This window comes from Oncorhynchus keta, chromosome 31, assembly GCF_023373465.1.
Source record: "Oncorhynchus keta strain PuntledgeMale-10-30-2019 chromosome 31, Oket_V2, whole genome shotgun sequence".
Classification (NCBI taxonomy): Eukaryota; Metazoa; Chordata; class Actinopteri; order Salmoniformes; family Salmonidae; genus Oncorhynchus; species Oncorhynchus keta.
This window is the reverse complement of record NC_068451.1, coordinates 23,843,917-23,870,438: the sequence shown is the minus strand read 5'-3', so window position 1 is coordinate 23,870,438 and position 26,522 is coordinate 23,843,917. Positions and strand designations below refer to the sequence as shown.

General features: G+C 42.3%; 1 protein-coding gene across 1 annotated transcript; it reads left to right on the top strand.

The window, feature by feature from the left end:
* The first annotated feature begins 12,901 nt into the window (after positions 1 to 12,901).
* Positions 12,902 to 18,326, top strand: trim35-28 (tripartite motif containing 35-28). The gene is made up of 6 exons (XM_035756679.1): positions 12,902 to 13,589; positions 15,844 to 15,939; positions 16,405 to 16,635; positions 16,817 to 16,839; positions 16,932 to 17,050; positions 17,237 to 18,326. The coding sequence occupies exons 1-6, from the start codon at positions 13,164 to 13,166 to the stop codon at positions 17,773 to 17,775; spliced, it is 1,434 nt and encodes a 477-aa protein (XP_035612572.1). The 5' UTR covers positions 12,902 to 13,163; the 3' UTR covers positions 17,776 to 18,326.
* Positions 18,327 to 26,522: the final 8,196 nt, after the last annotated feature.

The following is a 26,522-nucleotide window of genomic DNA, read 5'->3' as shown; positions in this document are numbered from 1 at the left end:
TGAATAATTTTGCACGCCCAATTTTTCAGTATTTGATTTGTTAAAAAAGTTTGAAATATCCAATAAATGCCGTTCCACTTCATGATTGTGTCCCACTTGTTGTTGATTCTTCACAAAAAAATAAAATTTTATATCTTTATGTTTAAAGCCTGAAATGTGGCAAAAGGTCGCAAAGTTCAAGGGGGCCGAATACTTTCGCAAGGCACTGTAATCAAGGAGGTGATGGAGTCCAGGTGATGACCTAGAGGTCGGAGAGGGAGTATACATGACAGTACCCCCTCCCAGACGGGCGGCTTCAGCGGCAGGATGCCGTCAAAGGGGACGAACCCAGGGATCAGGAGCAGACCAGTCACCCCTGCTGATGCTCAAGAACCTGTCAGATCGGTTGAGCTGTGGTCATGCCAGCTGAGGCGTGGGAACCTGTACATTCAGCTGTGGCGCGGGAACCTGAAAGATTGGTTGAGGCAGGGGAGCCTGACGATCCGGCTGAGGCATGAGAACCTGACGAGCTGATGGAAGCAGGAGAGCCCGGTGATCCGGCGGAGGCATGAAAGCCAGACGAGCCGGCTGAAGAGGGGGAAGCCCAACGATCTGGTTGAGGCATGAGAACCTGTAGCAGTTCCCGGACCCAAGGGGAGTTCCCGGACGCAAGGGGAGTTCCCTGTAGCAGTTTCCGGACCCAAGGCAAACCAAGGGGAGTGACAGATATAGGGAAGATAATCAAGGAGGTGATGGAGTCCAGGTGAGTGTGATGAGGCGCAGGTGCGCGAGATGATGGTGACAGGTGTGCAGGATCAGCAGCCTGATGACCTAGAGGCCAGAGAGGGAGTGAGCGGTGGATAGATGTGACCCTAGACCAGGGATAGACAACCAAGGGTAGGAAACCAGGTATGTTGAATTTAGGCAATCACTGAACTGATCAATGAGCTCAGTTGGTCAGGTGTGGTGCCTAGTTGGGACAAAATCCTGCAGTACCTGTGGCACTCCAGGAACAGGGTTGCCTACCCCTGCCCTCGATTCTTTGACTGAAAAGATTTTAGTGGGTCAGAGTATTCAACTCAACATGACAGTCGACGGCTGCACTATCCACTCCAACTCCAAAGTCAGGAATCTTGGGGTGACATTTGACCCAATTATTTCATTTCACCCCACATCCGGGAATATCACCAAGTCAGCCTTCTTCCATCTCAAAAACATCTCAGGACTCAGAACCTATCTCACTGACCCACTGCAGAAACATTAATTAATGCCTTTGTTTTGGTACCTGGCCTACGCACGAGTCATCACACACACCAGACCTTGGGACCACATCACCCCCACTCTCATCAAAATCCACTGGCTCCCAGTATAAAACAGGATCATCTTCAAATTGCTCATGATCACCTATAAAGCACTCAATGGACTGGCGCCCACATACCTTCAAACATAAAGATATAAAATTTTGCACGCCCAATTTTTCAGTTTTTGATTTGTTAAAAAAGTTTGAAATATCCAATAAATGTAGTTCCACTTCATGATTGTGTCCCACTTGTTGTTGATTCTTCACAAAAAAATACAGTTTTATATCTTTATGTTTGAAGCCTGAAATGTGGCAAAAGGTCGCAAAGTTCAAGGGGGCCGAATACTTTCGCAAGGCACTGTATGTGTATATATATAGTACCAGTTAAAGGTTTGGACATCCCAGGGCTTTTCTGTAATCCCAGGGTTTTTCTGTTTTTCTGTAATAACTAGGTAATGTCAGCTACACCCCCAACTCATCCACATGCTGTTGAATGGACACACATCCAGGAGTGTCAGACCTCCTCCAGCACCTATCTGCAGATCTAGGTACTCTTGCATGTTGATACTCAACATTCTCACCCCAATTAGTACCAATAATCACCTTATACCAATTATTATCTCTCCATATAACCAACATTTCACTCTGGTTAAGAGGAATAGCCCTTGATGGAATAGCTATCCTTGATGTAAATGGAGCATGCGTACAAACCCAACAACTACTTTGATTGACTACTGTGGCATAGTGTAGCGAGAGAGCTAGAAACGTATTGACCTCCGAGTGTCCCTCATCCTTCTGATTCATCTCTGTGTTAGAAATGGAAACACCACCCACATACTGTATTTGGAGGAAGCTCACAAGGAAAATTATTTCAAACATATTTCACTTGTCTGCAAGACAATAATATTCAATAGTCCTATTGTCAAGAGCTGGTGTAACTGAGTCAGGTTTGTAGGCCTTCTTGCTCGCACACACTTTTTCAGTTCTACCCACAAATTTTCTATAGGATTGAGGTCAGGGCTTTGTTATGGCCACTCCAATACCTTGACTTTGTTGTCCTTAAGCCATTTTGCCACAACTTTGGAAGTATGTTTGGGATCATTGTCCATTTGGAAGATCCATTTGCTACCAAGCTCTAACTTCCTGACTGATATCTTGAGATGTTGCTTCAATGTATCCAAATAATTTTCCTTCCTCATGAAGCCATATATTTTGTGAAGTGCACCAGTCCCTCCTGCAGCAAAGCACCCCCACAACATGATGTTGCCACCCCCGTGCTTCACGGTTGGGATGGTGTTCTTCGGCTTGCAAGCCTCCCCATTTTCCCTCCAAACAAAACAATGGTCATCATGGCCAAACAGTTCTATTGTTGTTTCATCAGACCAGAGAAAATTTCTCCAAAAAGTAAGATATTTTCCCCATGTGCAGTTGCAAACCGTAGTCTGGCTTTTTTTATGGCGGTTTTGGAGCAGTGGCTTCTTCCTTGCTGAGCTGCCTTTCAGGATATGTCGATATAGGACTCAGTTTTACTGTGGATATAGATACTTTTGTACCTGTTTTCTCCAGCATCTTCACAAGGTGTTTGCTGTTGTTCTGGGATTGATTTGCACTTTTCGCACCAAAGTACATTAATCTCTAGGAGACCGAACGCGTCTCCTTCCTGAGCGGTATGACGGCTGCGTGGTGTTTATACTTTCGTTCTATTGTACGTACAGATGAACGTGGTACCTTCAGGCATTTGGAAATTGCTCCCAAGGATGAACCAGACCTGTGGAGGTCTACAATCTTTTTCTGAGGTCTTGACTGATTTCTTTTGATTTTCCCATGATGTCAAGCAAACTGGCACTGAGTTTGAAGGTAGGCCTTGAAATACATCCACAGGTACACCTCCAATTGACTCAAATTATGTCAATTAGCCTATCAGAAGCTTCTAAATCCATGATATAATTTTCTGGAATTCTCCAAGCTGTTAAAGGCACAGTCAACTTAGTGTATGTACACTTCTGAAGCATTGGAATTGGGATGCAGTGAATTATAAGTGAAATAAGTAAACAATTGTTGGAAAAATTACTTGTGTCATGCACAAAGTAGATGTCCTAACCGACTTCCCAAAACGATAGTTTGTTCACAAGAATTGTGTGGAGTGGTTGAAAAACGAGTTTTAATGACTTCAACCTAAGTGTATGTAAACTTCCGACTTCAACTGTCCTTTTGAGGACTCACACCTCTATTATCTTCTAGAACACAAATTGTTTCTGTAGGGCCTGTTAGTTTACCTCCACAGCATCCAGCAAACTCTGCTGCTGAGCCGGAGAGAGCTTCTTAAATTTCTGCATTAGCATTGTGTCATTGGGGCTGTTGTCTTGATTCCATTTTCCCTTAGACGGACCCTACTTCTCCTGGCCACTTCTCATAAAATCACATTTTCTTTTAAGACATACTCGTTACCAGTGAACAGAAATCCCGCAGTAATGACATACACCAGGCTCCTTTTTTGCTGAACGAATAATGTTGTTGGTTTCTCTCTGATCCTGTACAACTCTGATACCCACGTCTCGTGGATGCTTAAAAGTTTTTGACCATTCATCCAACTGCTTTGGAGATGCTGATGTACCTATGATGAAAATTACAGGCCTCTCTCATCTTTTTAAATGGGAGAACTTGCACAATTGGTGGCTGACTAAATACTTTTTTGCCCCACTGTATGTGTGATTACTGCCACTAGAGGTTTATCTTTACTACCTTTTACAGCCTTTGTTCTGTTTTGCCTCAGACATCGTTCGTCACTGCTGTCAGTATCCGTTGACTCAAGGCCAGGCAGTACTGACCAGATCTGTCCTGCACAACTCAATGCGAGGATTGATAGAGGGAACAGAGAGGCTACAGGTGGGGGTCACGCCTGACTTTTTCACCCCCATGTCTCCTCCTCTACTTTGCAATGGTTCTTTATATCACTGGACAGTGAGTTTAAAATCTGTTTCATGTTCACATGCGGAAGAGCTGTTCCGCCCTTTTCCAGAGTGGTTTTCTCACTTAACAATGACATTACATTAAAGTCAAAAGTTGTATAATATATATCTCTATGTTTATATATTTATTTAACCCAAATATACATATATATTTATGTAACCCCTTTTGTGGACTCAAACCTCTATTATCCTCTAGAACACAAATTGTTGATGTAGGGCCTGGTTACCCATAAAACTTATGTTCACTTCAAAGATTGTTGAATGCTTTAAAGGCTTACATTTACCGCACGTGTAAAAATTGCTACTCAACTAGCAACTCACTTCTATGCAACAAAAAGGTTTAACAAAAACAGAGGCCTCAAATCTTTTAATAGCGGACTCGAACCCCTAAGAGGACTTGAACCCCTAACCAAGCAAACAAAGAACTAAACTCTGTAATAAAAAAAAGCAGCACTTGAACTCTTGTATATAACAGATACATATCACTCATTGCATGCATATCAGATTTGGTTCTTTTAAAAGGATACTGGTCTACTCACCCAGCAATTCTGCCATCAATCAGGAGATTAAGAGTTGACTCCCCAAAGTGGGTTACGCGCAGCCTTCTCTCTTTCCTCTGGATCAACACACAGTTGATACGTTTCCCTGTTGTTGTTCAGTCCAATTTAGTCTGTCGTCATGTTTAGTGTTCTCCGTGGTTAGTCTGTCATCATGTTTAGTGTTCTCCCTGATTAGTCTGTCGTCATGTTTAGTGTTCTCCGTGGTTAGTCTGTCATCATGTTTAGTGTTCTCCGTGGTTAGTCTGTCATCATGTTTAGTGTTCTCCCTGATTAGTCTGTCGTCATGTTTAGTGTTCTCCCTGGTTAGTCTGTCGTCATGTTTAGTGTTCTCCGTGGTTAGTCTGTCATCATGTTTAGTGTTCTCCCTGATTAGTCTGTCATCATGTTTAGTCTTCTCCGTGGTTAGTCTGTCATCATGTTTAGTGTTCTCCCTGGTTAGTCTGTCATCATGTTTAGTGTTCTCCATGGTTAGTCTGTCATCATGTTTAGTGTTCTCCATGGTTAGTCTATCATCATGTTTAGTGTTCTCTATGGTTAGTCTGTCATCATGTTTAGTCTTCTCTGTGGTTAGTCTGTCATCATGTTTAGTGTTCTCCCTTGTTAGTCTGTCATCATTTTTAGTGTTCTCCATGGTTAGTCTATCATCATGGTTAGTGTTGTTAATGGTTAGTCTGTCATCGGGTTTAGTGTTCTCCATGGTTAGTCTGTCATCATGATTAGTGTTCTCCATGGTTAGTCTGTCATCATGTTTAGTGTTCTCCTTGGTTAGTCTGTCATCATGTTTAGTGTTCTCAATGGTTAGTCTGTCATCATGTTTAGTGTTCTCCATGGTTAGTCTATCATCATGGTTAGTGTTCTTAATGGTTAGTCTGTCATCAGGTTTAGTGTTCTCCATGGTTAGTCTGTCATCATGTTTAGTGTTCTCCATGGTTAGTCTGTCATCATGTTTAGTGTTCTCAATGGTTAGTCTGTCATCATGTTTAGTGTTCTCCATGGTTAGTCTGTCATCATGTTTAGTGTTCTCCATGGTTAGTCTGTCATCATGTTTAGTGTTCTCCATGGTTAGTCTGTCATCATGTTTAGTGTTCTCCATGGTTAGTCTGTCATCATGTTTAGTGTTCTCCATGGTTAGTCTGTCATCATGGTTAGTCATCTCAATGGTTAGTCTGTCGTTATGTTTAGTGTTTTCTGTGGTTAGTCTGTCGTCATGTTTAGTGTTCTCCATGGTTAGTCTGTCATCATGTTTAGTGTTCTCCATGGTTAGTCTGTCATCATGGTTAGTCATCTCAATGGTTAGTCTGTCATCATGTTTAGTGTTCTCCATGGTTAGTCTGTCATCATGTTTCGTCTTCTCTGTGGTTAGTCTGTCGTCATGTTTAGTCTTCTGTGTGGTTAGTCTGTCATCATGTTTAGTCTTCTCTGTGGTTAGTCTGTCGTCATGTTTAGTGTTCTCCATGGTTAGTCTGCCATCATGTTTAGTGTTCTCCATGGTTAGTCTGTCATCATGTTTAGTGTTCTCCATGGTTAGTCTGTCATCATGTTTAGTGTTCTCAATGGTTAGTCTATCATCATGTTTAGTGTTCTCCATGGTTAGTCTGTCATCGTGTTTAGTGTTCTCAATGGTTAGTCTGTCATCATGGTTAGTGTTCTCAATGGTTAGTCTGTCATCATGTTTAGTGTTCTCAATGGTTAGTCTATCATCATGTTTAGTGTTCTCAATGGTTAGTCTGTCATCATGTTTAGTGTTCTCAATGGTTAGTCTGTCATCATGGTTAGTGTTCTCAATGGTTAGTCTGTCATCATGTTTAGTGTTCTCAATGGTTAGTCTATCATCATGTTTAGTGTTCTCAATGGTTAGTCTGTCATCATGTTTAGTGTTCTCAATGGTTAGTCTGTCATCATGGTTAGTGTTCTCCATGGTTAATCTGTCATCATGTTTACGACGCCAGGACAGCGGAGTCAATCACCACCTTCCGGAGACACCTGAAACCCCACCTCTTTAAGGAATACCTAGGATAGGATAAAGTAATCCTTCTCACCCCCCTTCAAAGATTTAGATGCACTATTGTAAAGTGGCTGTTCCACTGGATGTCATAAGGTGAATGCACCAATTTGTAAGTCGCTCTGGATAAGAGCGTCTGCTAAATGACTTAAATGTAAATGTAATGTAAATGTAGTGTTCTCAATGGTTAGTCTGTCATCATGTTTAGTGTTCTCCATGGTTAGTCTGTCATCATGGTTAGTGTTCTCAATGGTTAGTCTACTTTTATATACTGACTAATTTTGTGTGATTGTATTGCTTTTTATCCTGCTGATTTTCTTGTGTATGTGAAGTGACTGAGTGTTGTGTAAAACAATGAAAATTAAAAATGCATTATTATTATTATACTTCATGTCAACGATGTGTCATAAGGGAAACTCTCTCTCCCCCTTTAGTTCACTCTGAACCACTGTGCCGCTTAAAACCCTAAACTTGCACCTCTTCCTCCCCCTTTCTTTCCACTGCCGCCTGCCCGCCTGTCGTCTATCTTTCTAGTTTCCCCGAAAACCGTGATATTAGGTTTTCAAAACATATCAAAAAGGCAATTGTTTCAAAAAGGTAACACGTTTGACTGAGTGCACTACTTCCACATGGTACAGGAACTGAAAAATAGTAAAAAGGAAACTATTTTATAGATGTTGTTGTTCCAGGAACTGGTACCACAAAACACGAGATGTGATTATAGTTCACTGTGGTGCTTGAGCAGCAAACAAACCGTATCAATGACATCACAAATATTAGGACTGAATCTGAATTTAAAAGGTTATTTAATATATTCTTAGTGTTTTCAAATTTCTGAGAAAAATAATACTGAATCTATTTTAAAACCAGAGTTTTGTCATTTGCACTAAAGATATGACTCTCGTAAAACCACTCTTTCCTACCTCATCTCTCAATTTTTCTGTTTGGTGGAAGAAATGGGGTCACCACAGCACACTATACAGCCAGCCGCTAACCTGACACACTGACACAGTCAGACACAGCTGAAATCAAAGGGGATGACAAGCTCTATCTAGATATGAAACGATATCAATACCTACAAATGTGTTATTTGCATACATGTCTGCTACAGTTTCTTATCATTCCAGTCATCTGTAATCACCTTGTTTAATCTGGCACAGGAGCTGATATCCTTGCTATCAATTCTATTCTGAGTAATTACTACATTATCAGAGTAATTATGCCTATATCTCCAATCATCAATTTGACACAGTTGTATACCCACAGACATGGTGTGTATGTGTGAGTTTGGCTACAGGGGTGTAGGTTGTGCTCTGCTGTAGCCTTTGTGTGACAGAGATAAGTTTGTAGCGTCTACAACGTATCCATATAGATACATTTCTATATATGGTCTGATCTAGATATGTGTGTTGAGGATGTTGTAGCATGTGGTCCCTATAGTGTGTGTGTTTGTGAGTGTGTATGTGGTACAGGCATATAACCTTCTCACATTGTCTGCTGCACTTTTGTCGGTTTCCTGTGTCTCTTTGCCTGAGGCCTTTTAAGCTTAAAGCGATGGTTTCATATTTGGGCCCCTGAGTGGTGAAGTGGTCTAAGGCACTGCATCGCAGTGCAAGAGGTGTCACTCCAGTCCCTGGTTTGAGTCCAGGCTGTATCACGTCTGGCAGTGATTGGGAGTCTCATAGGGTGGTGCACAATTGGCCCAGGGTAGGCCGTCATTGTAAATTAGAATTTGTTATTAACTGACTTGCCTAGTTAAAATACTAGTAGTACTCAGTGTTTGACTTGGGCAGGAGCTTACCGGTGCCTCATATGTTCTACAGTTTGAGTTCCAATTCCTCTTATAAAATATTAAATCAAAAGTATTGTTGTGCACCTGCACCCAAATATAAACGGTACCTTGGCATTTTTCCTATTTTGTTGCATTACAACCTGTAATTTAAATGAATTTTTATTTGGATGTCATGTAATGGACATACACAAAATAGTCCAAATTGATGAAGTAAAATGAAAAAAAAAAAACTTATTTCTAAAAATATTTTTAAAAGAAAAGGGAAAAGTGGTGCGTGCATATGTATTCACCCCATTTGCTATGAAGCCACTAAATACTATCTGGTGCAACCAATTACCTTCAGCAGTCACATAATTAGTTAAATAAAGTCCACCTGTGTGCAAAGATGTGTCACATGATCTGTCACATGATCTCAGTATATATACACCTGTTCTGAAAGGCCCCAGAGTCTGCAACACCACTAAGCAAGGGGCACCACCAAGCAAGAGGCACCACCAAGCAAGAGGCACCACCAAGCAAGAGGCAGTATAAAGACCAAGGAACTAGGTCAGGGACAAAGTTGTGGAAAAGTACAGAGCAGGGTTGGATAATAAAAAAATATCTGAAACTTTGAACATCCCACGGAGCACCATTAAATTCATTATTAAAAAATGGAAAGAATATGGCACCACAACAAACCTGCCAAGAGAGGGCCGCCCACCAAAACTCAGGCAAGAAGGGCATTAATCAGAGAGGCAACAAAGAGACCAAAGAAAACCCTGAAGGAGCTGCAGAGCTCCACAGCAGAGATTGGAGTATCTGTCCATAGGACCGCTTTAAGCCGTACACTACACAGAGCTGGGCTTTACGGAAGAGTGGCCAGAAAAAAATAAGCAAACAGGTTTGGTGTTCGCCAAAAGGCATGTGGGTGATTTCCCAAAAATATGGAAGAAGGTACTCTGGTCAGATGAGACTAAAATTGAGCTTTTTGGCCATCAAGAAAAACGCTATGTCTGGCGCAAACCCAACACCTCTCATCACCCCGAGAACATGAAGCATGGTGGTGGCAACATCATGCTGTGGGGATGTTTTTCATTGGCAGGGACTGGGAAACTGGTCAGAGTTGATGGAATGATGGATGGCGCTATATACAGGGAAATTCTTGAGGGAACCCTGTTTGTCTTGAGTTTTGAGACTGGGAAAGCGGTTCACCTTCCAGCAGGACAATGACCCTAAGCATACTGCTAAAGCAACACTCGAGTGGTTTAAGGGAAAACATTTAAATGTATTGGAATGGCCTAGTCAAAGCCCAGACCTCAATCCAATTGAGAATGTGTTATGCACGTGAGTGAGGACCCAAAAGCGGTTTAACAAATACAGAGTCCTTTAATGTCAAAACACAGGGAAGACATAGATCCTCTTCAGATGTATATAATGGCAAAATAGACAACCCGCAGAGAGGGCGACAAATGAATCATAAAGTCCTTCTGATAATTACAGAAGAGTCCCCTTCTTAGCAGCAGAGGAGAATAGCTGGGTTAGAGTCCCCTTCTAGCAGCAGAGGAGAATAGCTGGGTGAGCGGCGACAGACTGCTGGTCTCTCTGGGTAGGCGCGAGTCATAGAGGACAGAGGTACCTGATCACACGTAGCATCAGATGAACAGGTAGATTCCGACAGGACAAGGGTGAAGCAAACAAGACGATAGTTTGGTTCTGGCATGAGAAACTCAAACGAGAATCTGACAAAGACAGAAGCAGGAACAGAGAGAGAAATAGAGACCTAATCAGAGGGAAAAAGGGAACAGGTGGGAAAAGGGTGAACGAGGTAGTTAGAGAAGATGAGGAACAGCTGGGGGAAGGAGAGGAAGAGAAGGTAACCTAATACGACCAGCAGAGGGAGACGGAGTGAAGAGAAAGAACAGGAACAAGACATCATATGACAATACATGACAATATGTGGTATGACTTAAAGATTGCTGTACACCAGCGGAACCCATCCAACTTGAAGGAGCTGGAGCAGTTTTACCTTGAAGAATGGGCAAAAATCCCAGTGGCTAGATGTGCCAAGCTTATAGAGACATACCCCAAGAGACTTACAGCTGTAATTGCTGCAAAAGGTGGCTCTACAAAGTATTGACTTTGGGGGGTGAATAGTTATGCATGCTCAAGTTTTCTGTTTTTCTGTCTTATTTCTTGTCTGTTTCACAATAAAACATATTTTACATCTTCAAAGTGGTAGGCATGTTTTGTAAATCAATTGATACAACCCCCCCCCCCCAAATCAATTTTAATTCCAGGTTGTAAGACAACAAAATAGGTCAAATGCAAGCCACTGTCTTTCAGTCAAGCACTGCTATTACTATCAATAATGTCATATTGTGTCTATGGCTACTACTCACAGTCCACAAGGGGTGGGAGTTAGCCTAGTGGTTAAGAGTGTTGGGCCAGTGACTGAAAGTGTTGCTGGTTCAGATCCCCAAGCTGACTGGGAGAAAAATCTGTCTGTGCACTTGAACAAGGCGATTAACCCTAATGGTGCCTGTAAGTCACTCTGGATAACAGTGTCTGCTAAAACTGGTAAAACTCTCATGAGCAATTATGAACATAATTTATCAAATGTTTGGGCTCCCTCTGTTGGAGATAAAATATTTTTCATGAACATACATGTAGTCTATTTCTAGGCCTAAATCCATTTAGGAGGATATCATGGATTGGGGGAAAAGGGGGGAGACAGCAATGACAGGAGCAATTTACCCGCTGGCACAATGTATACAATGAAGTGCATCTTGACACAGCATTCAATCATGTATACTTAACATTGCATTACATGTACCAATTCAATAGCAACGTGTATAATACATGGTTGTACACCCTAAGCTCCGCTAGGGACCGTTGTGCAGTGAGCTTGAGTTGGTTAAAAATGGCAGAAAATATTGAGATGGTTTGTTAAAGAAGAATGGTAGAAAGTGTAAGCAGAATGAGCTGAAGACAGGAGGAGAAATGGAAGGGAATGAGGACGAAGTATCGAAGGTGGTAGGTGTGGTAAAGTTCTCTGAGCCAGAGGCTTGCACCGAGGATCAGAATAGAGATGAGTCTGTGACAGTAAATCAAATCAAATAAAATGTATTTATATAGCCCTTCGTACATCAGCTGATATCTCAAAGTGCCATACAGAAACCCAGCCTAAAACCCCAAACAGCAAGCAATGCAGGTGTAGATACACGGAGTAAAGTTTTAGGAAAAAGTGGACCCTTGCCTTTTGGCTGATCCATTTGTGGTTTCAGGGTGTGTGAAATCGGTGAGGGTAACCAAAAGTGGTCTTGAGATAATTGTTTGTGTTTCAGCAGGTCAGATGGAAAAGGTGCTCCGAGTTAAACGAATGGTCTCAAGAAAAGGACACCATAGAAAGGAGTGATTGCTGGGGTAATAGTAAATGTAAAAGTTGACCAACTGAAGGGGAGGATTCCCTAGGTTTTTGATGCTCTTCATTTGGTGCGACACAGACAGTGTGGTGTGAGTGGTGAAACAGAAGTCATTGTCTGTTCTTTTGAGTTTTGATGTTGAGTCTTTGTCTGACAAAGTGATGTTAGCATATGTAAGTTATCCTGCACAAGCTTTTGTGTTGAATACATTACGTTGTTACAGGTGTCAAGCTTGTGGGAATGTGAAAGCAATGTGTAGGAGGGAGGTTACTAGATGTGAGAAGTGTGCAGAAGGGCATGAGACAAAGCAATGTGTAGCATTGGGGAAAGTCTGTGCGAGAAATGTCCTGTGAGAGAGAGGCGGGTTGAGGTTTCCAGGGTTAGAGTAGTGCAGAAGTTGTAATGCCAAGGCAGTGTGGAAGATGGGTCAAGGGGAGGGATCCTGAGAGGAGTGGTGTGAGTAGTAGATCTGTACCAGTACAGAGGGATAGGCCAGCAAGTGATGTTTCAGTAAGATTGGATTTGTAGCATTTAAAGCATTTGTTATTAACTGTACTGCAGGGATGGAATGTAAATCACAGAAAATTGAGGTTGTGGTGGCAGCTGCAGAGAGGTATTTGGGTGTGCAAGACTTGACATCAGAGTTACAGGGTGTGTTAAGTGGTGTCCCATCCTTTCAGGTTGTTGGCCTGAGGTAGGACTAAATAGATTTAAATTGTGGAGTAGGGTGGTGTTATTTTTGTATTATTTTATTGGAGAGTAGTGTTAGATGGTAGAGTATTTGTTTATTATTTTTATTTTTTCAAGGAAAGTAGTACTCCAGTCTAGTAGACGGCGGTAATGCGACGTTTATTGGGTGGCAACCGCCTTTTAAGCTCATCGAAGAAGAAAGGTGCGCACCATACACACACCCACTCCATTGCGGAAGGAAGTCAGAAGGGAGGTTACAGTTGGAACTGTAAGCGATGGCTCTCCAAAAAGGCACATTTGACCTGTTTACAAACTGAAGTTTTGTGTTGGTGTTAACAAACCTACAAACAATAAAGGTAAACCGTCAAACAGAACGGAAGAGTCAGCGTATAAAAAAGGAGCATTTTGAAGAAAGCGAAAGTAAACTTTACGCGTTTTCAGAAGGGGCCTGCATTGCCGACAGCAACGCCATGGCTGAATGTGCTTGGAATGAGGAGATGTCAGAGGGTCCAGACCTCCTTCAGGAAGATCTGACCTGTCCGGTGTGTAAAGATCTTTACCGGGAGCCCGTGCTTCTTTCCTGCAGCCACAGCTTCTGCAAGGAGTGCTTTGAGCAAAGCCGAAAGATGGTGCAGAGGTGTCCGGTGTGCAGGAAGAGCTGTGACGGGGAGCAACCAATCTCTAACCGGGCGTTGATGGCCGCTACAGAGTCCTTTCAGAAGGAGAAGCGCTGGCGGGGACCGAACGCAATCAATAACGTGCCTCTTTGTAACCTGCATCGTCTGGAGCTTCAACTTTACTGCGTAAAGGACGAGGAGCCCGTGTGCGTTGACTGTGTCACTCTACATCGAACTCACGAGCTACTGCCACTCAACAAGGGCGCGCCGTTGTGTAAGGTAAGTGAGGAGATTTTATTATCTGTGTCGGGTTTCCCAGGTGAGAGGGGTTTGATTTGGGTGAAAAGTGATTGCATTCGTTTTGGAACCGGTTTTCCTCCGGGGCTTGAGCCAGGTGCCCGGCTCTGGCCGGCGGCGAAGTTGGCAAAAAAAAAGTGACAGGTTAAGAAGGTGGTGTAATTTATAGAATGCTGTGCTTTAACATGCAACGCGATTGCGTTTAATAGCGCTTTATCTGCATTTCCAATGAAAACTCGTTTGAAAATTAGAACATTTTATTTTATGTTAAATATATGTTGTATGTTTCTGAACGATGCAACATGCTGCCTTGTTGACAACATGACCAAGCGCTGCAGAAAACTGTTCATTTGAGAAGGGCTCTCCTCCCTCACCGCTTTTGCCCTTGATAGGTGGTTTGAAGTCAGGTACAAATCTGATTCCTGGCCATGCGACTTGTATGAACTGCAGTGGCTAGCCAAAACGTTCTTCTCCTTTGAGGATTTAAGCGTGTTCTTACACTATGATTTTGAACATTCAAAGCAACTGGGAAACGTCCATGGCAGGGCTTTTTCTTCAGGCCTTTTTTTTCTTCAAGATTTTATTGGCAGACTACATCCGAAAGGTGTATTGTCGCCACCTACTGGGTGGGATAGAACTGACAAAGAAAATAAATAATAATAATACATAATAAAACACTCATATTATTCTTAAAAAACATAAAAGTCTATGGACTCCTTCACTTAGTGAAAATGTACTCTGAACCCTACACAGGTTCTAGGGCCTGAGAGGGGATGTGTCTCCAGACATTATTACCCTGCAATGTTTCAGGTGTGAAATCCTGGAGTTATAAGAACCTCTTAGCCGCTTTCACAATATTTAGATTTTTTGGTTTTGTTTGTCCTATACAATTAATCACCTGCGCAATGAACGCAACAAAATCAACATTCTTCGCGATTAGTGTTTCAGGATCTCTCAACTTACTGATGGGCATCCACTGCCATAGCTTCATCGTCTCTACTTGCTGCTTCAACAATTTTCACTGACTCTGCATAGGAGACCTTCTTAACAGCCCTGATCCTTCCTACTTCGACCTCCTCCATCCTAACAGGGCACTCGGAACTCTGGGATGTGATTCCCATCACAATGGCAACATTGTGCATCCTCAGACTCTTCAACAATGATATTCCGTTTGCAAACACTTGACACATGGCCAAACTTTTTACATTTATGACATTGAAGTTGCTTTTGTACATAAACTCGCACCACAAATCTCATATATCCCAGCTTTACATGGGTTGGGAGAAATTCTTCATCGAACATCAATAACACAAAGGCTTTTTCCTCCTTTCCATTCACAATGCGGATTAAGCAACGTGAATCAACTATTCCTTACATGTTAATCTTAAACCATTGAAGCCTCAATATCCATAGAGACGCCAGATATGACACCTTTTATTGGTGACCTACTCCGATAATCATTGCATTCCACTTTGTGCGTCGATCATTTGTGCATTCTCCTTTTTGTTCCTTTGACACACATGAAATCAACACCACTCCTGGTCACTCTGACTCCACATCTCCCAATGCATCCTTCGCCATCTTTGTGACCAAACGGGTTTCCCCCAAAAAACATCCTTACTCATGAATCGCACTCCAACAAGGAATGAGGCATTATCATACCGAGGCTTATCTTGATTTACAACTTTAGTCATTTTGGCTCCATTCTTAGAGGAAATGATTGGAATACGGAAATATCTGTCTTCACTCGCACCAACAGAATCAAGCATTGCTTCTGGTTCCGCCATTGCTCTCCCTCCCCAAGTTAATGCTTACAACAATCAAACTTTCCCGGCAGGCATTGTTGTCACCTTAGCTTGCTATATAACTTCTGAGTGATAGGAACCATGAGCACCACCACCAATCAGCCTACACCATTGTGGACACACCTGTTGTTACTATGACAACTAGCATAGCCATGTCAGCTAATGACTGCTGTCTGAACACACACATCTAATTTGGTCACTTGTAACTTGGTGTTTGGACAATCAGTATTCTAAAACAGATTTGAGCATTAATGGCCTGTAGTGTGAACAAGGCTTTATTGTTATTATTGAACAGGGCCTTAATCAACACCCAATAGCTTAGGACCTGAAACAATACTGTAAAATAAGTTGCTGTATGTTTTTATTATCTGGTAGTCACTAGATCACAAACTAATATGCATATTAATTGTGTTTTATGTGTTCTATTGCAGGAAGAACTGACCATTAAAGTCAACATATTGGAGGAGAAAGTGGAGACCTTCAAGAGAATGAAAAAGAAATACTCTAACACAGTTGATTTCATGAAGGTACTATAATAGAGTATCTGCTTGACCTGCTGTCATCTACACTGTAGGGCCTATCCATGACCATGACTAATGGTGAAGGTTTTGTGTAAGATAATGGGATTTATTAGAGCTCTTTGATGCCCTCACTAGTTCTATCCAGACGTGTGTAGCCTATCCAGAGCCCAACAGTTTGATGTTCATCATTGTTCTGTAATGAGATATGTGAACCAACCTGTTTGACTGGTTATGAGTAGGGACAGACTGATATTCCTTGAGCCACCAGAAAGAATTGGAAATAACAAAATAGTTGACTGTAGATCAAACCTAGGGCCTGGAGTCCTGACAAGGAAAAACTCCACGAAAGCCTCTAGAGGAAACTATAATTATAGCCTATAAATGAGTAATGTTGTGTGAGATATGAATTGCAAGAGGTATGTCAGTATCATTACCAAATGACACTCTTCCTCCAACCTCTCTCGTACCCAGATCCAGACAGAGCAGGCAGAGAAGCAGATCAAGGCAGAGTTTGAGAGGCTCCGTCAGGTGCTGTGTGTAGAGGAGGCTGCAAGGCTGAAGGCCCTGGCAGACGAGGAGGAGGACAAGAGATCCGGTATGGAGGAAAGGATCAGCTCCTTGACCAGTGACATCGCTGCCCTCACTAAGCTGGTCCAAACAGTAAAGAGGGAGATGGGGGCGGAGGATTTAACCTTCTTGCAGGTAAGCAGGAGGGGTCTCCCTCATGGAGGGGGTTCATGGGTCTCTCTCTCGTGGGGTGGGGTCGCCCTCTCTCATCCTAACTGTACATTGTCACTATGCATGACAGTGAGACTTTTTGAATGCAAGCATTTGTCAGTCTTATTCACAATGAACTAATGGGTTCAATTGTGTTGTTTTTCAGAACTTCCAAGCCTTAAAGAAAAGGTAAGTACAGTAACATCCTATCAGTTGCCCAACAGTTTGGGTACCCTCCCTCTAATATCATGGTCATCTTCTATGATGTCATGTTTTCACAGAGCCCAGTGGCCTCGTGAAGACCCCCAGAATCCCTCAGATGCTCTCCTGAACATGGCCAAACACGTGGGCTCTCTGGGCTACAGCATTTGGAAGAGCATGCAGGCTCACGTCACATGCAGTGAGTACATGTACTGAAGGGTTAGGGTTCTAACTTGCTACATAAGTTATGACACACAATAAAATGGGTGTGGATGGCTGTATAACATGTAAGGGGTCAATGTTTTGAATGAAGGAGGAAACACTTTGAGCAACAGTTACGCTTCAATCGTAATGTTTTGTAACACGTCTCCTTTTCTCTCTCCAGTCCCAGTGGTGATGGACCCTAACACGGCCTCTCCCTGGCTTTCCATGTCCCCAGACCTGGCCAGCGTACGGGACAGCCCAGAGCGCCAGTCTCTCCCGGACAACCCTGAGCGCTTCGACCCCTGTGTCTTTGTCCTTGGAGCTGAGGGCTTCCGCTCCGGCAAGCACCGCTGGGAGGTCCATGTGGGAGACAACCCGAAGTGGATCCTGGGAATCTGTAAGGAGTCTGTGGCTCGCAAGAGGAAGTTCACTGTGTCCACAGACAGGGGCGTGTGGACCATCGGGCTGAGCAAAGGGGTGTACAACGCCCTGACTGGCGAGCGCACAGTGCTGGTCGTGGAGAGTCGGCCAGAGAGGATCCGGGTCAAGCTAAACATGGATAAGGGGGAGGTGTCATTTTGGGATGCAGGCAACGGAGGGAAGCACCTGTGCACCTTCACACACAAGTTTACAGAGAGAGTGTTCCCCATATTTGGTCCTGGGCTCCACACCACCCCGATGGAGGTTAACCCAGCCAAGGTGACCATTCATACTGCGTGACAGGGCAGTGTGACAGTCACTACAGCTTGCTAAGTGTCTGATTCAATAGCCGATGGGCAGTAGTAGTACTCGCTTGGATAGACATAACATGTTATGGTCAGAAGGTAGCCTGATATGTGCACTTGAATAGATGGGGCGTTCCACTGTTTCAGCTGTCAGGCTGGTGTGGTTGTATTCTAGTAGTTTTACTGTGGCTATAGGTTTGCGTTGAGGAGGTTTGGATCAAGGCTTTTTGTATGGTCACAATCATCTTTGAAATTGTGCCATAGCAGTATTCCTATGCTTTCCATAGGATGTACATAATGCAGGCATTTATTACATGAGGGATTTTTTTGGACCCTGATTCTTTAACTGGTATGTTTAGATTGCTGAGCTATTATACATACATTTTCTAGGACTAGAGGGTTTCCAGTGGTAAGAACATATTTTCTGTCAAATCTTACTGCGTTCTGAGATTTATTGATATGTTTACTGATTTAATTATGTTTCTGTATGGAATTATGTGAAAAATAACTAATAAAATGTTGTCGCATGCGCCAATTACAACTGTGCCGAACACGGTGAAATGCTTGCTTACCATCCCTACCTAACAATAGAGTTTAAAAACGTATTGTGGCTTAGATCCCGCTATAACGGGATCAATATGACAGCAGCCAGTGAAAGTGCAGGGCGCCAAATTCAAGACAACAGAAATCTCATAATTAAAATTCCTCAAACATGCAAGTATTTTACACCATTTTAAAGATAAACTTGTTATATCCCACCAGTGTCAGATTTCAAAAAGGCTTTACGACGAAAGCACACCAAACGATTATGTTAGGTCTGCACCAAGTCACAGAAAAACACAGCCATTTTTCCAGCCAAAGAGAGGAGTCACAAAAAGCAGAAATAGAGAGAAAATTAATCACTAACCTTTGATCTTCATCAATGACACTCATAGGACTTCATGTTACTGATAGAGGAAATTATGGTTGAAATGACTAATTATGTATACATTCCAATCAGAACTGACTAGTCCAAATGCTATAATGTACTGTACATGTGAATTTTCTCTCTTGCTCCCTTTCCCAATTGTATATAATGTAGTCAGGAGTTAGTAACAATGAAGGTCTGTTCCTTAGTTCATTCAGTTGTACAAATCTGGTGGGAACGGGCCATCTTCAGATTGTCTGAGTACAGCGCTCAGACAACAAAACAAGCCATACAGATATCCGCCATGTTGTGGAGTCAACAAAAGTCAGAAATAGCATTATAAATATTCACTTACCTTTGATCGTCATCAGAATGCACTCCCAGGAATCCCAGTTCCACAAATGTTTTATTTGTTCAATAAAGTTCATCATTTATGTCCAAATACCTCCTTTTTGTTAGCGCGTTTAGTAAACAATCTCATGAGGCGCGGGCAAGTCCAGGCGAAAGTTCAGACGAAAAGTCATATTACAGTTCGTAGAAACATGTCAAACGAAGTATAGAAACAATCTTTAGGATGTTTTTATCATAAATCTTCAATAATGTTTCAACCGGAGAATTCCTTTGTCTGTAGAAATGCGATGGAACGCAGCTAACTCTCACGTGAGCCCGCGTGATCAGCTCATGGCACTCTGGCAGAGCCCTGACTTAATCACCTCTCATTCCCCCCTCCTTTGCAGTATAAGCCTCAAACAAGGTTCTAAAGACTGTTGACATCTAGTGGAAGCAGTAGAAAGTTCAATATGACCCCATAGACACTGTATATTGGATAGGCAACGACTTAAACTACAAACCTCAGATTTCCCACTTCCTGGTTGGATTTTTTTCTCTGGTTTTTGCCTGCCATATGAGTTCTGTTATACTCACGGACATCATTCAAACAGTTTTAGAAACTTCAGAGTGTTTTCTATCCAAATCTACTAATAATATGCATATATTAGCAACTGGGCCTGAGGAGCAGGCAGTTTACTCTGGGCACCTTATTCATCCAAGCTACTCAATACTGCCCCCAGCCATAAGAAGTTAAACATCGAAATAAAATAGTAACATGAGAAATAAAATAATATACACAAGAATGGAGCTATATACAGGAAGTACCAGTACCAGATCAATGTGGAGCTATATACAGGGAGAACCAGTACCAGATCAATGTGGAGCTATATACAGGAAGTACTAGATCAATGTGGAGCTATATACAGGGAGAACCAAATCAATGTGGAGCTATATACAGGAAGTACCAGTACCAGATCAATGTGGAGCTATATACAGGGAGAACCAGTACCAGATCAATGTGGCGCTATATACAGGAAGTACCAGATCAATGTGGAGCTATATACAGGGAGTACCAGTACCAGATCAATGTAGAGCTATATACAGGGAGAACCAGTACCAGATCAATGTGGAGCTATATACAGGAAGTACCAGATCAATGTGGAGCTATATACAGGGAGTACCAGTACCAGATCAATGTGGAGCTATATACAGGAAGTACCAGATCAATGTGGAGCTATATACAGGGAGTACCAGATCAATGTGGAGCTATATACAGGGAGAACCAGTACCAGATAAATGTGGAGCTATATACAGGAAGAACCAGATCAATGTGGAGCCATATACAGGGAGAACCAGTACCAGATCAATGTGGAGCTATATACAGGGAGAACCAGTACCAGATCAATGTGGAGCTATATACAGGAAGTACCAGATCAATGTGGAGCTATATACAGGGAGTACCAGTACCAGATAAATGTGGAGCTATATAAAGGAAGAACCAGATCAATCTGGAGCTATATACAGGGAGTATCAGTACCAGATCAATGTGGAGCCATATGCAGGAAGTACCAGATCAATGTGGAGCTATATACAGGGAGTACCAGATCAATCTGGAGCTATATACAGGGAGTACCAGTACCAGATAAATGTGGAGCTATATACAGGAAGAACCAGATCAATGTGGAGCCATATACAGGGAGAACCAGTACCAGATCAATGTGGAGCTATATACAGGGAGAACCAGTACCAGATCAATGTGGAGCTATATACAGGAAGTACTAGATCAATGTGGAGCTATATACAGGGAGAACCAGTACCAGATCAATGTGGAGCTATATACAGGGAGAACCAGTACCAGATCAATGTGGAGCTATATACAGGAAGTACTAGATCAATGTGGAGCTATATACAGGGAGAACCAGTACCAGATCAATGTGGAGCTATATACAGGAAGTACTAGATCAATGTGGAGCTATATACAGGGAGAACCAGTACCAGATCAATGTGGAGCTATATACAGAAAGTACCAGATCAATGTGGAGCTATATACAGGAAGTACTAGATCAATGTGGAGCTATATACAGGAAGTACTAGATCAATGTGGAGCTATATACAGGGAGAACCAGTACCAGATCAATGTGGAGCTATATACAGGGAGTACCAGTACTAGATCAATGTGGAGCTATATACAGGGAGAACCAGTACCAGATCAATGTGGAGCTATATACAGGGAGAACCAGTACCAGATCAATGTGGAGCTATATACAGGGAGTACCAGTACTAGATCAATGTGGAGCTATATACAGGGAGAACCAGTACCAGATCAATGTGGAGCTATATACAGGAAGTACTAGATCAATGTGGAGCTATATACAGGGAGAACCAGTACCAGATCAATGTGGAGCTATATACAGAAAGTACCAGATCAATGTGGAGCTATATACAACACATACAGTGCCTTGCGAAAGTATTTGGCCCCATTGATTTGTAAAAAAAGTTTGAAATATCCAATAAATGTCGTTCCACTTCATGATTTTGTCCCACTTGTTGTTGATTCTTCACAAAAAAATACAGTTTTATATCTTTATGTTTGAAGCCTGAAATGTGGCAAAAGGTCGCAAAGTTCAAGGGGGGCGAATACTTTCGCAAGGCACTGTATATACAGGGAGAATCAGTACCAGATCAATGTGCAGGGGTATGAGGTATGTACATGAAGGCAAGGTAGTGTCTAGGCATCAGGATAGATAAGAGTAAAATAAAGAACAGAGCAGCAGCAGTAAATGAGTGTAAAGGTGTGTGTGTATGTGTGTGTGATGTAGTGAAAGTGTGGGAGTGCAAATATATGGTTTGTGTGTATACACATACATACAGTGCACTCGGATTCAGTATTCAGACCCCATGATTTTTTCCCTCCCACATTTTGTTACGTAACAGCCTTTATTCTAAAATGTATTAAATTGTTTTTTCCCCTCAATCTACACACAATACCCCATAATGACAAAGCATAAACAGGTCTGTATAAAAAAAAATTAAGTAAAAAACTGATATCACATTTACATGAGTATTCAGGCCCTTTACTCAGTACTTTGTTGAAGGAACTTTGGCAGCGATTACAGCCTTGAGTCTCCGAAGCCACTCCTGCGTTGTCTTGGCTGTGTGATTAGGTTCGTTGTACTGTTGGAAAGTGAGCCTTCACCCCAGTCAGGCCCTGAGCGCTCTGGAGCAGGTTTTCAACAATGATCTCTCTGTACTTTTCTCTGTTGATCTTTCCTTCGTACCTGATTAGCCTCCCAGTCCCTTCCTCTGAAAAACATCCCCACAGCATGATGCAGCCACCACCATGCTTCACTTTTGGGATGGTGCCAGGTTTCCTCCAGATGGGACACTTAGCATTCAGGCCGAAGAGGTCAATCTTAGTTCCATCAGACCAGAGAATCTTATTTATCATGGACGAAGAGTCCTTTAGGTGCCTTTTAGCAAACTCCAAGCGGGCTGTCATGTGCCTCTTACTGAGGAGTGGCTTCCATCTGGCCACACTACCATAAAGGCCTGATTGGTGGAGTGCTGCAGATATGGTTGTCCTTCTGAAAGGTTCTTCCATCTCTACAGAGGAACTCTAGAGCTCTGTCATAGTGACCATCGGTTTCTTGGTCACCTCCCTGACCAAGAACAGTCTCCCCCAAATGCTCAGTTTGGCCAGGTGGCAAGCTCTTGGAAGAGTGTTGGTGGTTCCAAACTTCTTCGATTTAAGAATGATGGAGGCTACGGTGTTCTTGGGGACCTTCAATGCTGCAGAAATGTTTTGGTACCCTTCCCCAGATCAGTCCTGTCTCGGAGCTCTATGGACAGTTCCTTCGACCTCATGGCTTGAATTATTTTGTTCTGACATGCACTGTCAACTGTGGGACATTATATATACAGGTGTGTACCTTTCCAAATCATGTCCAATCAATTGAATTTACCACAGATGGACTCCAATGAAGTTGTAGAAACATCTCAAGGATAATCAATGGAAACAGCATGCACCTAAACTCAATTCAGTCTCGTGGCAAAGGTTCTGAAGACTGACGTAAATAAGGTATTTCTGTTTATTTTTGTAAATTTGCTAAAATAAAAAACGTTTTGCTTTGTTGTGATGGGGTATCGTGTGTATTTAAGGCAGCCTTGTCAAATAATTAACATCCAATCACGTTAACCGTTACTCTCGCGGGAATTCCACTAACAGTCTGTAGTATCCAAACGTAGCTGCTGCTCATTCCGTTCGCTCGAAAATGGATACATGGTTTAAAAAAAAGTAAGGCCCATAGAGACACATACCAGCTCATCTGGTAGTACTACTACTACCAGCAGTACTACACCTGCCCCTGTCGACGACACAAGGTGTTCTGCTTCCACGAGCACATCCAATGATAGCATCAGTAATTATACATTTGTTTTAACCCAGCTAGCACGGACACTGACAGTTGTGAATCTGATGCAGCCAAAGACCTACTTCCCCTTTACCCGGGAAAGTACCGAACAACCGACAGGGACGTTGGTCCATCGAAGAGGCGCAAATATGATGAGAACTACATTGATTTGGGGTTCACTTATATTGGGTGTAGTGCCTTCCCTCAGACACAGTGTGTTATTTGTGCAAAAGTACTACCTCACAACTCGATGAAACTTCACTCTTGTGCAGACACTAAAACAAAACATGCCAATTTGAAAAATATGTCAGGAGTTTTTTGAGTGAGAATTAAGACTACTTTCAAGTAGTAATATATGTATAAAAGCAACAGATACCATTAATAAGAAGGGGCTAGCAGCGTCTTATATGGTGAGCTACCGAGTGGCTAGGGCAGGCAAGCCCCATCCTGTTTTGGAGGACTTAATTCTTCCTGCTGCCGCGGCAGGGTAGCCTAGTGGTTAGAGCGTTGGACCGAAAGGTTGCAAGTTCAAATCCCCGAGCTGCCGTTCTGCCCCTGAACAGGCAGTTAACCCACCACTGTTCCAAGGCCGTCTTTGAAAATAATAATTTGTTATTAACTGACTTGCCTAGTTAAATAAAGGTTACAAAATAAAATATGGCTGGGACAATGCTGGGGTAAAAGGCCATAAAAACGATACAGACAATGACTTCATCAAACAACATTGTTTCACGACGCATCAGTGACATGGCAGGAGATATTTTGAAACAATTACTGCTTCGCATACAAGCCAGTGAATTCTATGCGTTACAGCTGGATTAGTAAACAGACGTGGCGGGCCTGGCACAGCTCCTGGTATATGTCCGTTACATTTATGGGGATCCAATTAAGGAAGACATCGTCTTCTGCAAACCACTGGAAACCAGGACAACAGGAGAGGATATTTTTGAAATACTGAACAGCTTTGAGACATCAAATGGACTTTGGTGGTCAAGATGTGTTGGTATCTGTACTGATGGTGCAAAAACCATGACAGGGAGACATAGTAGAGTGGTAGCGAGCGTGCAAGCAGTTGCTCCCAGCGCCACTTGGGTACACTGCAGCATCCACTGAGAGGCTCTTGCTGCCAAGGAAATGCCTGACAGCTTGAAATACGTTTTGGACACTACAGTGAAAATGTTTAACTTTATTAAAGCAAGGGCCCTGAACTCTTGTGTGTTTTCTACACTGTGCATTGATATGGGCTGCGACCATGTAATGCTTTTACAACATACAGAAGTGCGCTGGTTATCAAGGGGCAAAGTATTGACACGTTTTTTAAAATTGAGAGACAAGCTTAAAGTTTTCTTTACTGACCATAATTTTCACTTGTATATACTGCTTGCATGATGACGAGTTTCTCACACGACTGGCCTATCTGGGTGATGTTTTTTCTCGCCTGAATGATCTGAATCTAGGATTACAGGGACTCTCCACAACTATGTTCAATGTGCGGGACAAAATTGAGGCTATGATTAAAATGTTGTAGCTCTTCTCTGTCTGCATTAACAAGGACAACACACAGGTCTTTCAATCATTGTATGATTTTTTTTGTTTGCAAATGTCAAATGTGATATAGCTTAGTCCCTGAGTGAGTTGGGTGCGCAATTACGCAGGTACTTTCCGGAAACGGATGACACAAACAACTGGATTCATTATCCCTTTCATGCTCTGCCTCCAGTCCACTTACCGATATCTGAGAGTCTCATCAAAATTGCAACAAGCAGTTCTGTGAAAATTGTTTTTTATCAGAAGCCACTGCCAGATTTCTGGATTGGGCTGCGCTCAGAGTATCCTGCCTTGGCAAATCGTGCTGTTAAGACACAGATGCACTTTGCAACCACTTACCTATGTGAGAGTGGATTCTCGACCTCACTAGCATGAAAACTAAATACAAGCACAGACTGTGTAGAAAATGATTTAAGACTGAATCTCTCTCCGATACAACTCAACATTGCAGAGTGATGTGCATCCTTTCAAACATTTATTTATTTTATTTATTTATTTCACCTTTATTTAACCAGGTAGGCAAGTTGAGAACAAGTTCTCATTTACAATTGCGACCTGGCCAAGATAAAGCAAAGCAGTTCGACAGATACAACGACACAGAGTTACACATGGAGTAAAACAAACATACAGTCAATAATACAGTATAAACAAGTCTATATACAATGTGAGCAAATGAGGTGAGAAGGGAGGTAAAGGCAAAAAAGGCCATGGTGGCAAAGTAAATACAATATAGCAAGTAAAACACTGGAATGAATGGTAGTTTTGCAATGGAAGAATGTGCAAAGTAGAAATAAAAATAATGGGGTGCAAAGGAGCAAAAAAAATAAATTAATAAAATACAGTTGGGAAAGAGGTAGTTGTTTGGACTAAATTATAGGTGGGCTATGTACAGGTGCAGTAATCTGTGAGCTGCTCTGACAATTGGTGCTTAAAGCTAGTGAGGGAGATACAGTGCCTTGCGAAAGTATTCGGCCCCATTGAACTTTGCGACCTTTTGCCACATTTCAGACTTCAAACATAAAGATATAAAACTGTATTTTTTTGTGAAGAATCAACAACAAGTGGGACACAATCATGAAGTGGAACGACATTTATTGGATATTTCAAACTTTTTTAACAAATCAAAAACTGAAAAATTGGGCGTGCAAAATTATTCAGCCACTTTACTTTCAGTGCAGCAAACTCTCTCCAGAAGTTCAGTGAGGATCTCTGAATGATCCACTGTTGACCTAAATGACTAATGATGATAAATACAATCCACCTGTGTGTAATCAAGTCTCCGTATAAATGCACCTGCACTGTGATAGTCTCAGAGGTCCGTTAAAAGCGCAGAGAGCATCATGAAGAACAAGGAACACACCAGGCAGGTCCGAGATACTGTTGTGAAGAAGTTTAAAGCCGGATTTGGATACAAAAAGATTTCCCAAGCTTTAAACATCCCAAGGAGCACTGTGCAAGCGATAATATTGAAATGGAAGGAGTATCAGACCACTGAAAATCTACCAAGACCTGGCCGTCCCTCTAAACTTTCAGCTCATACAAGGAGAA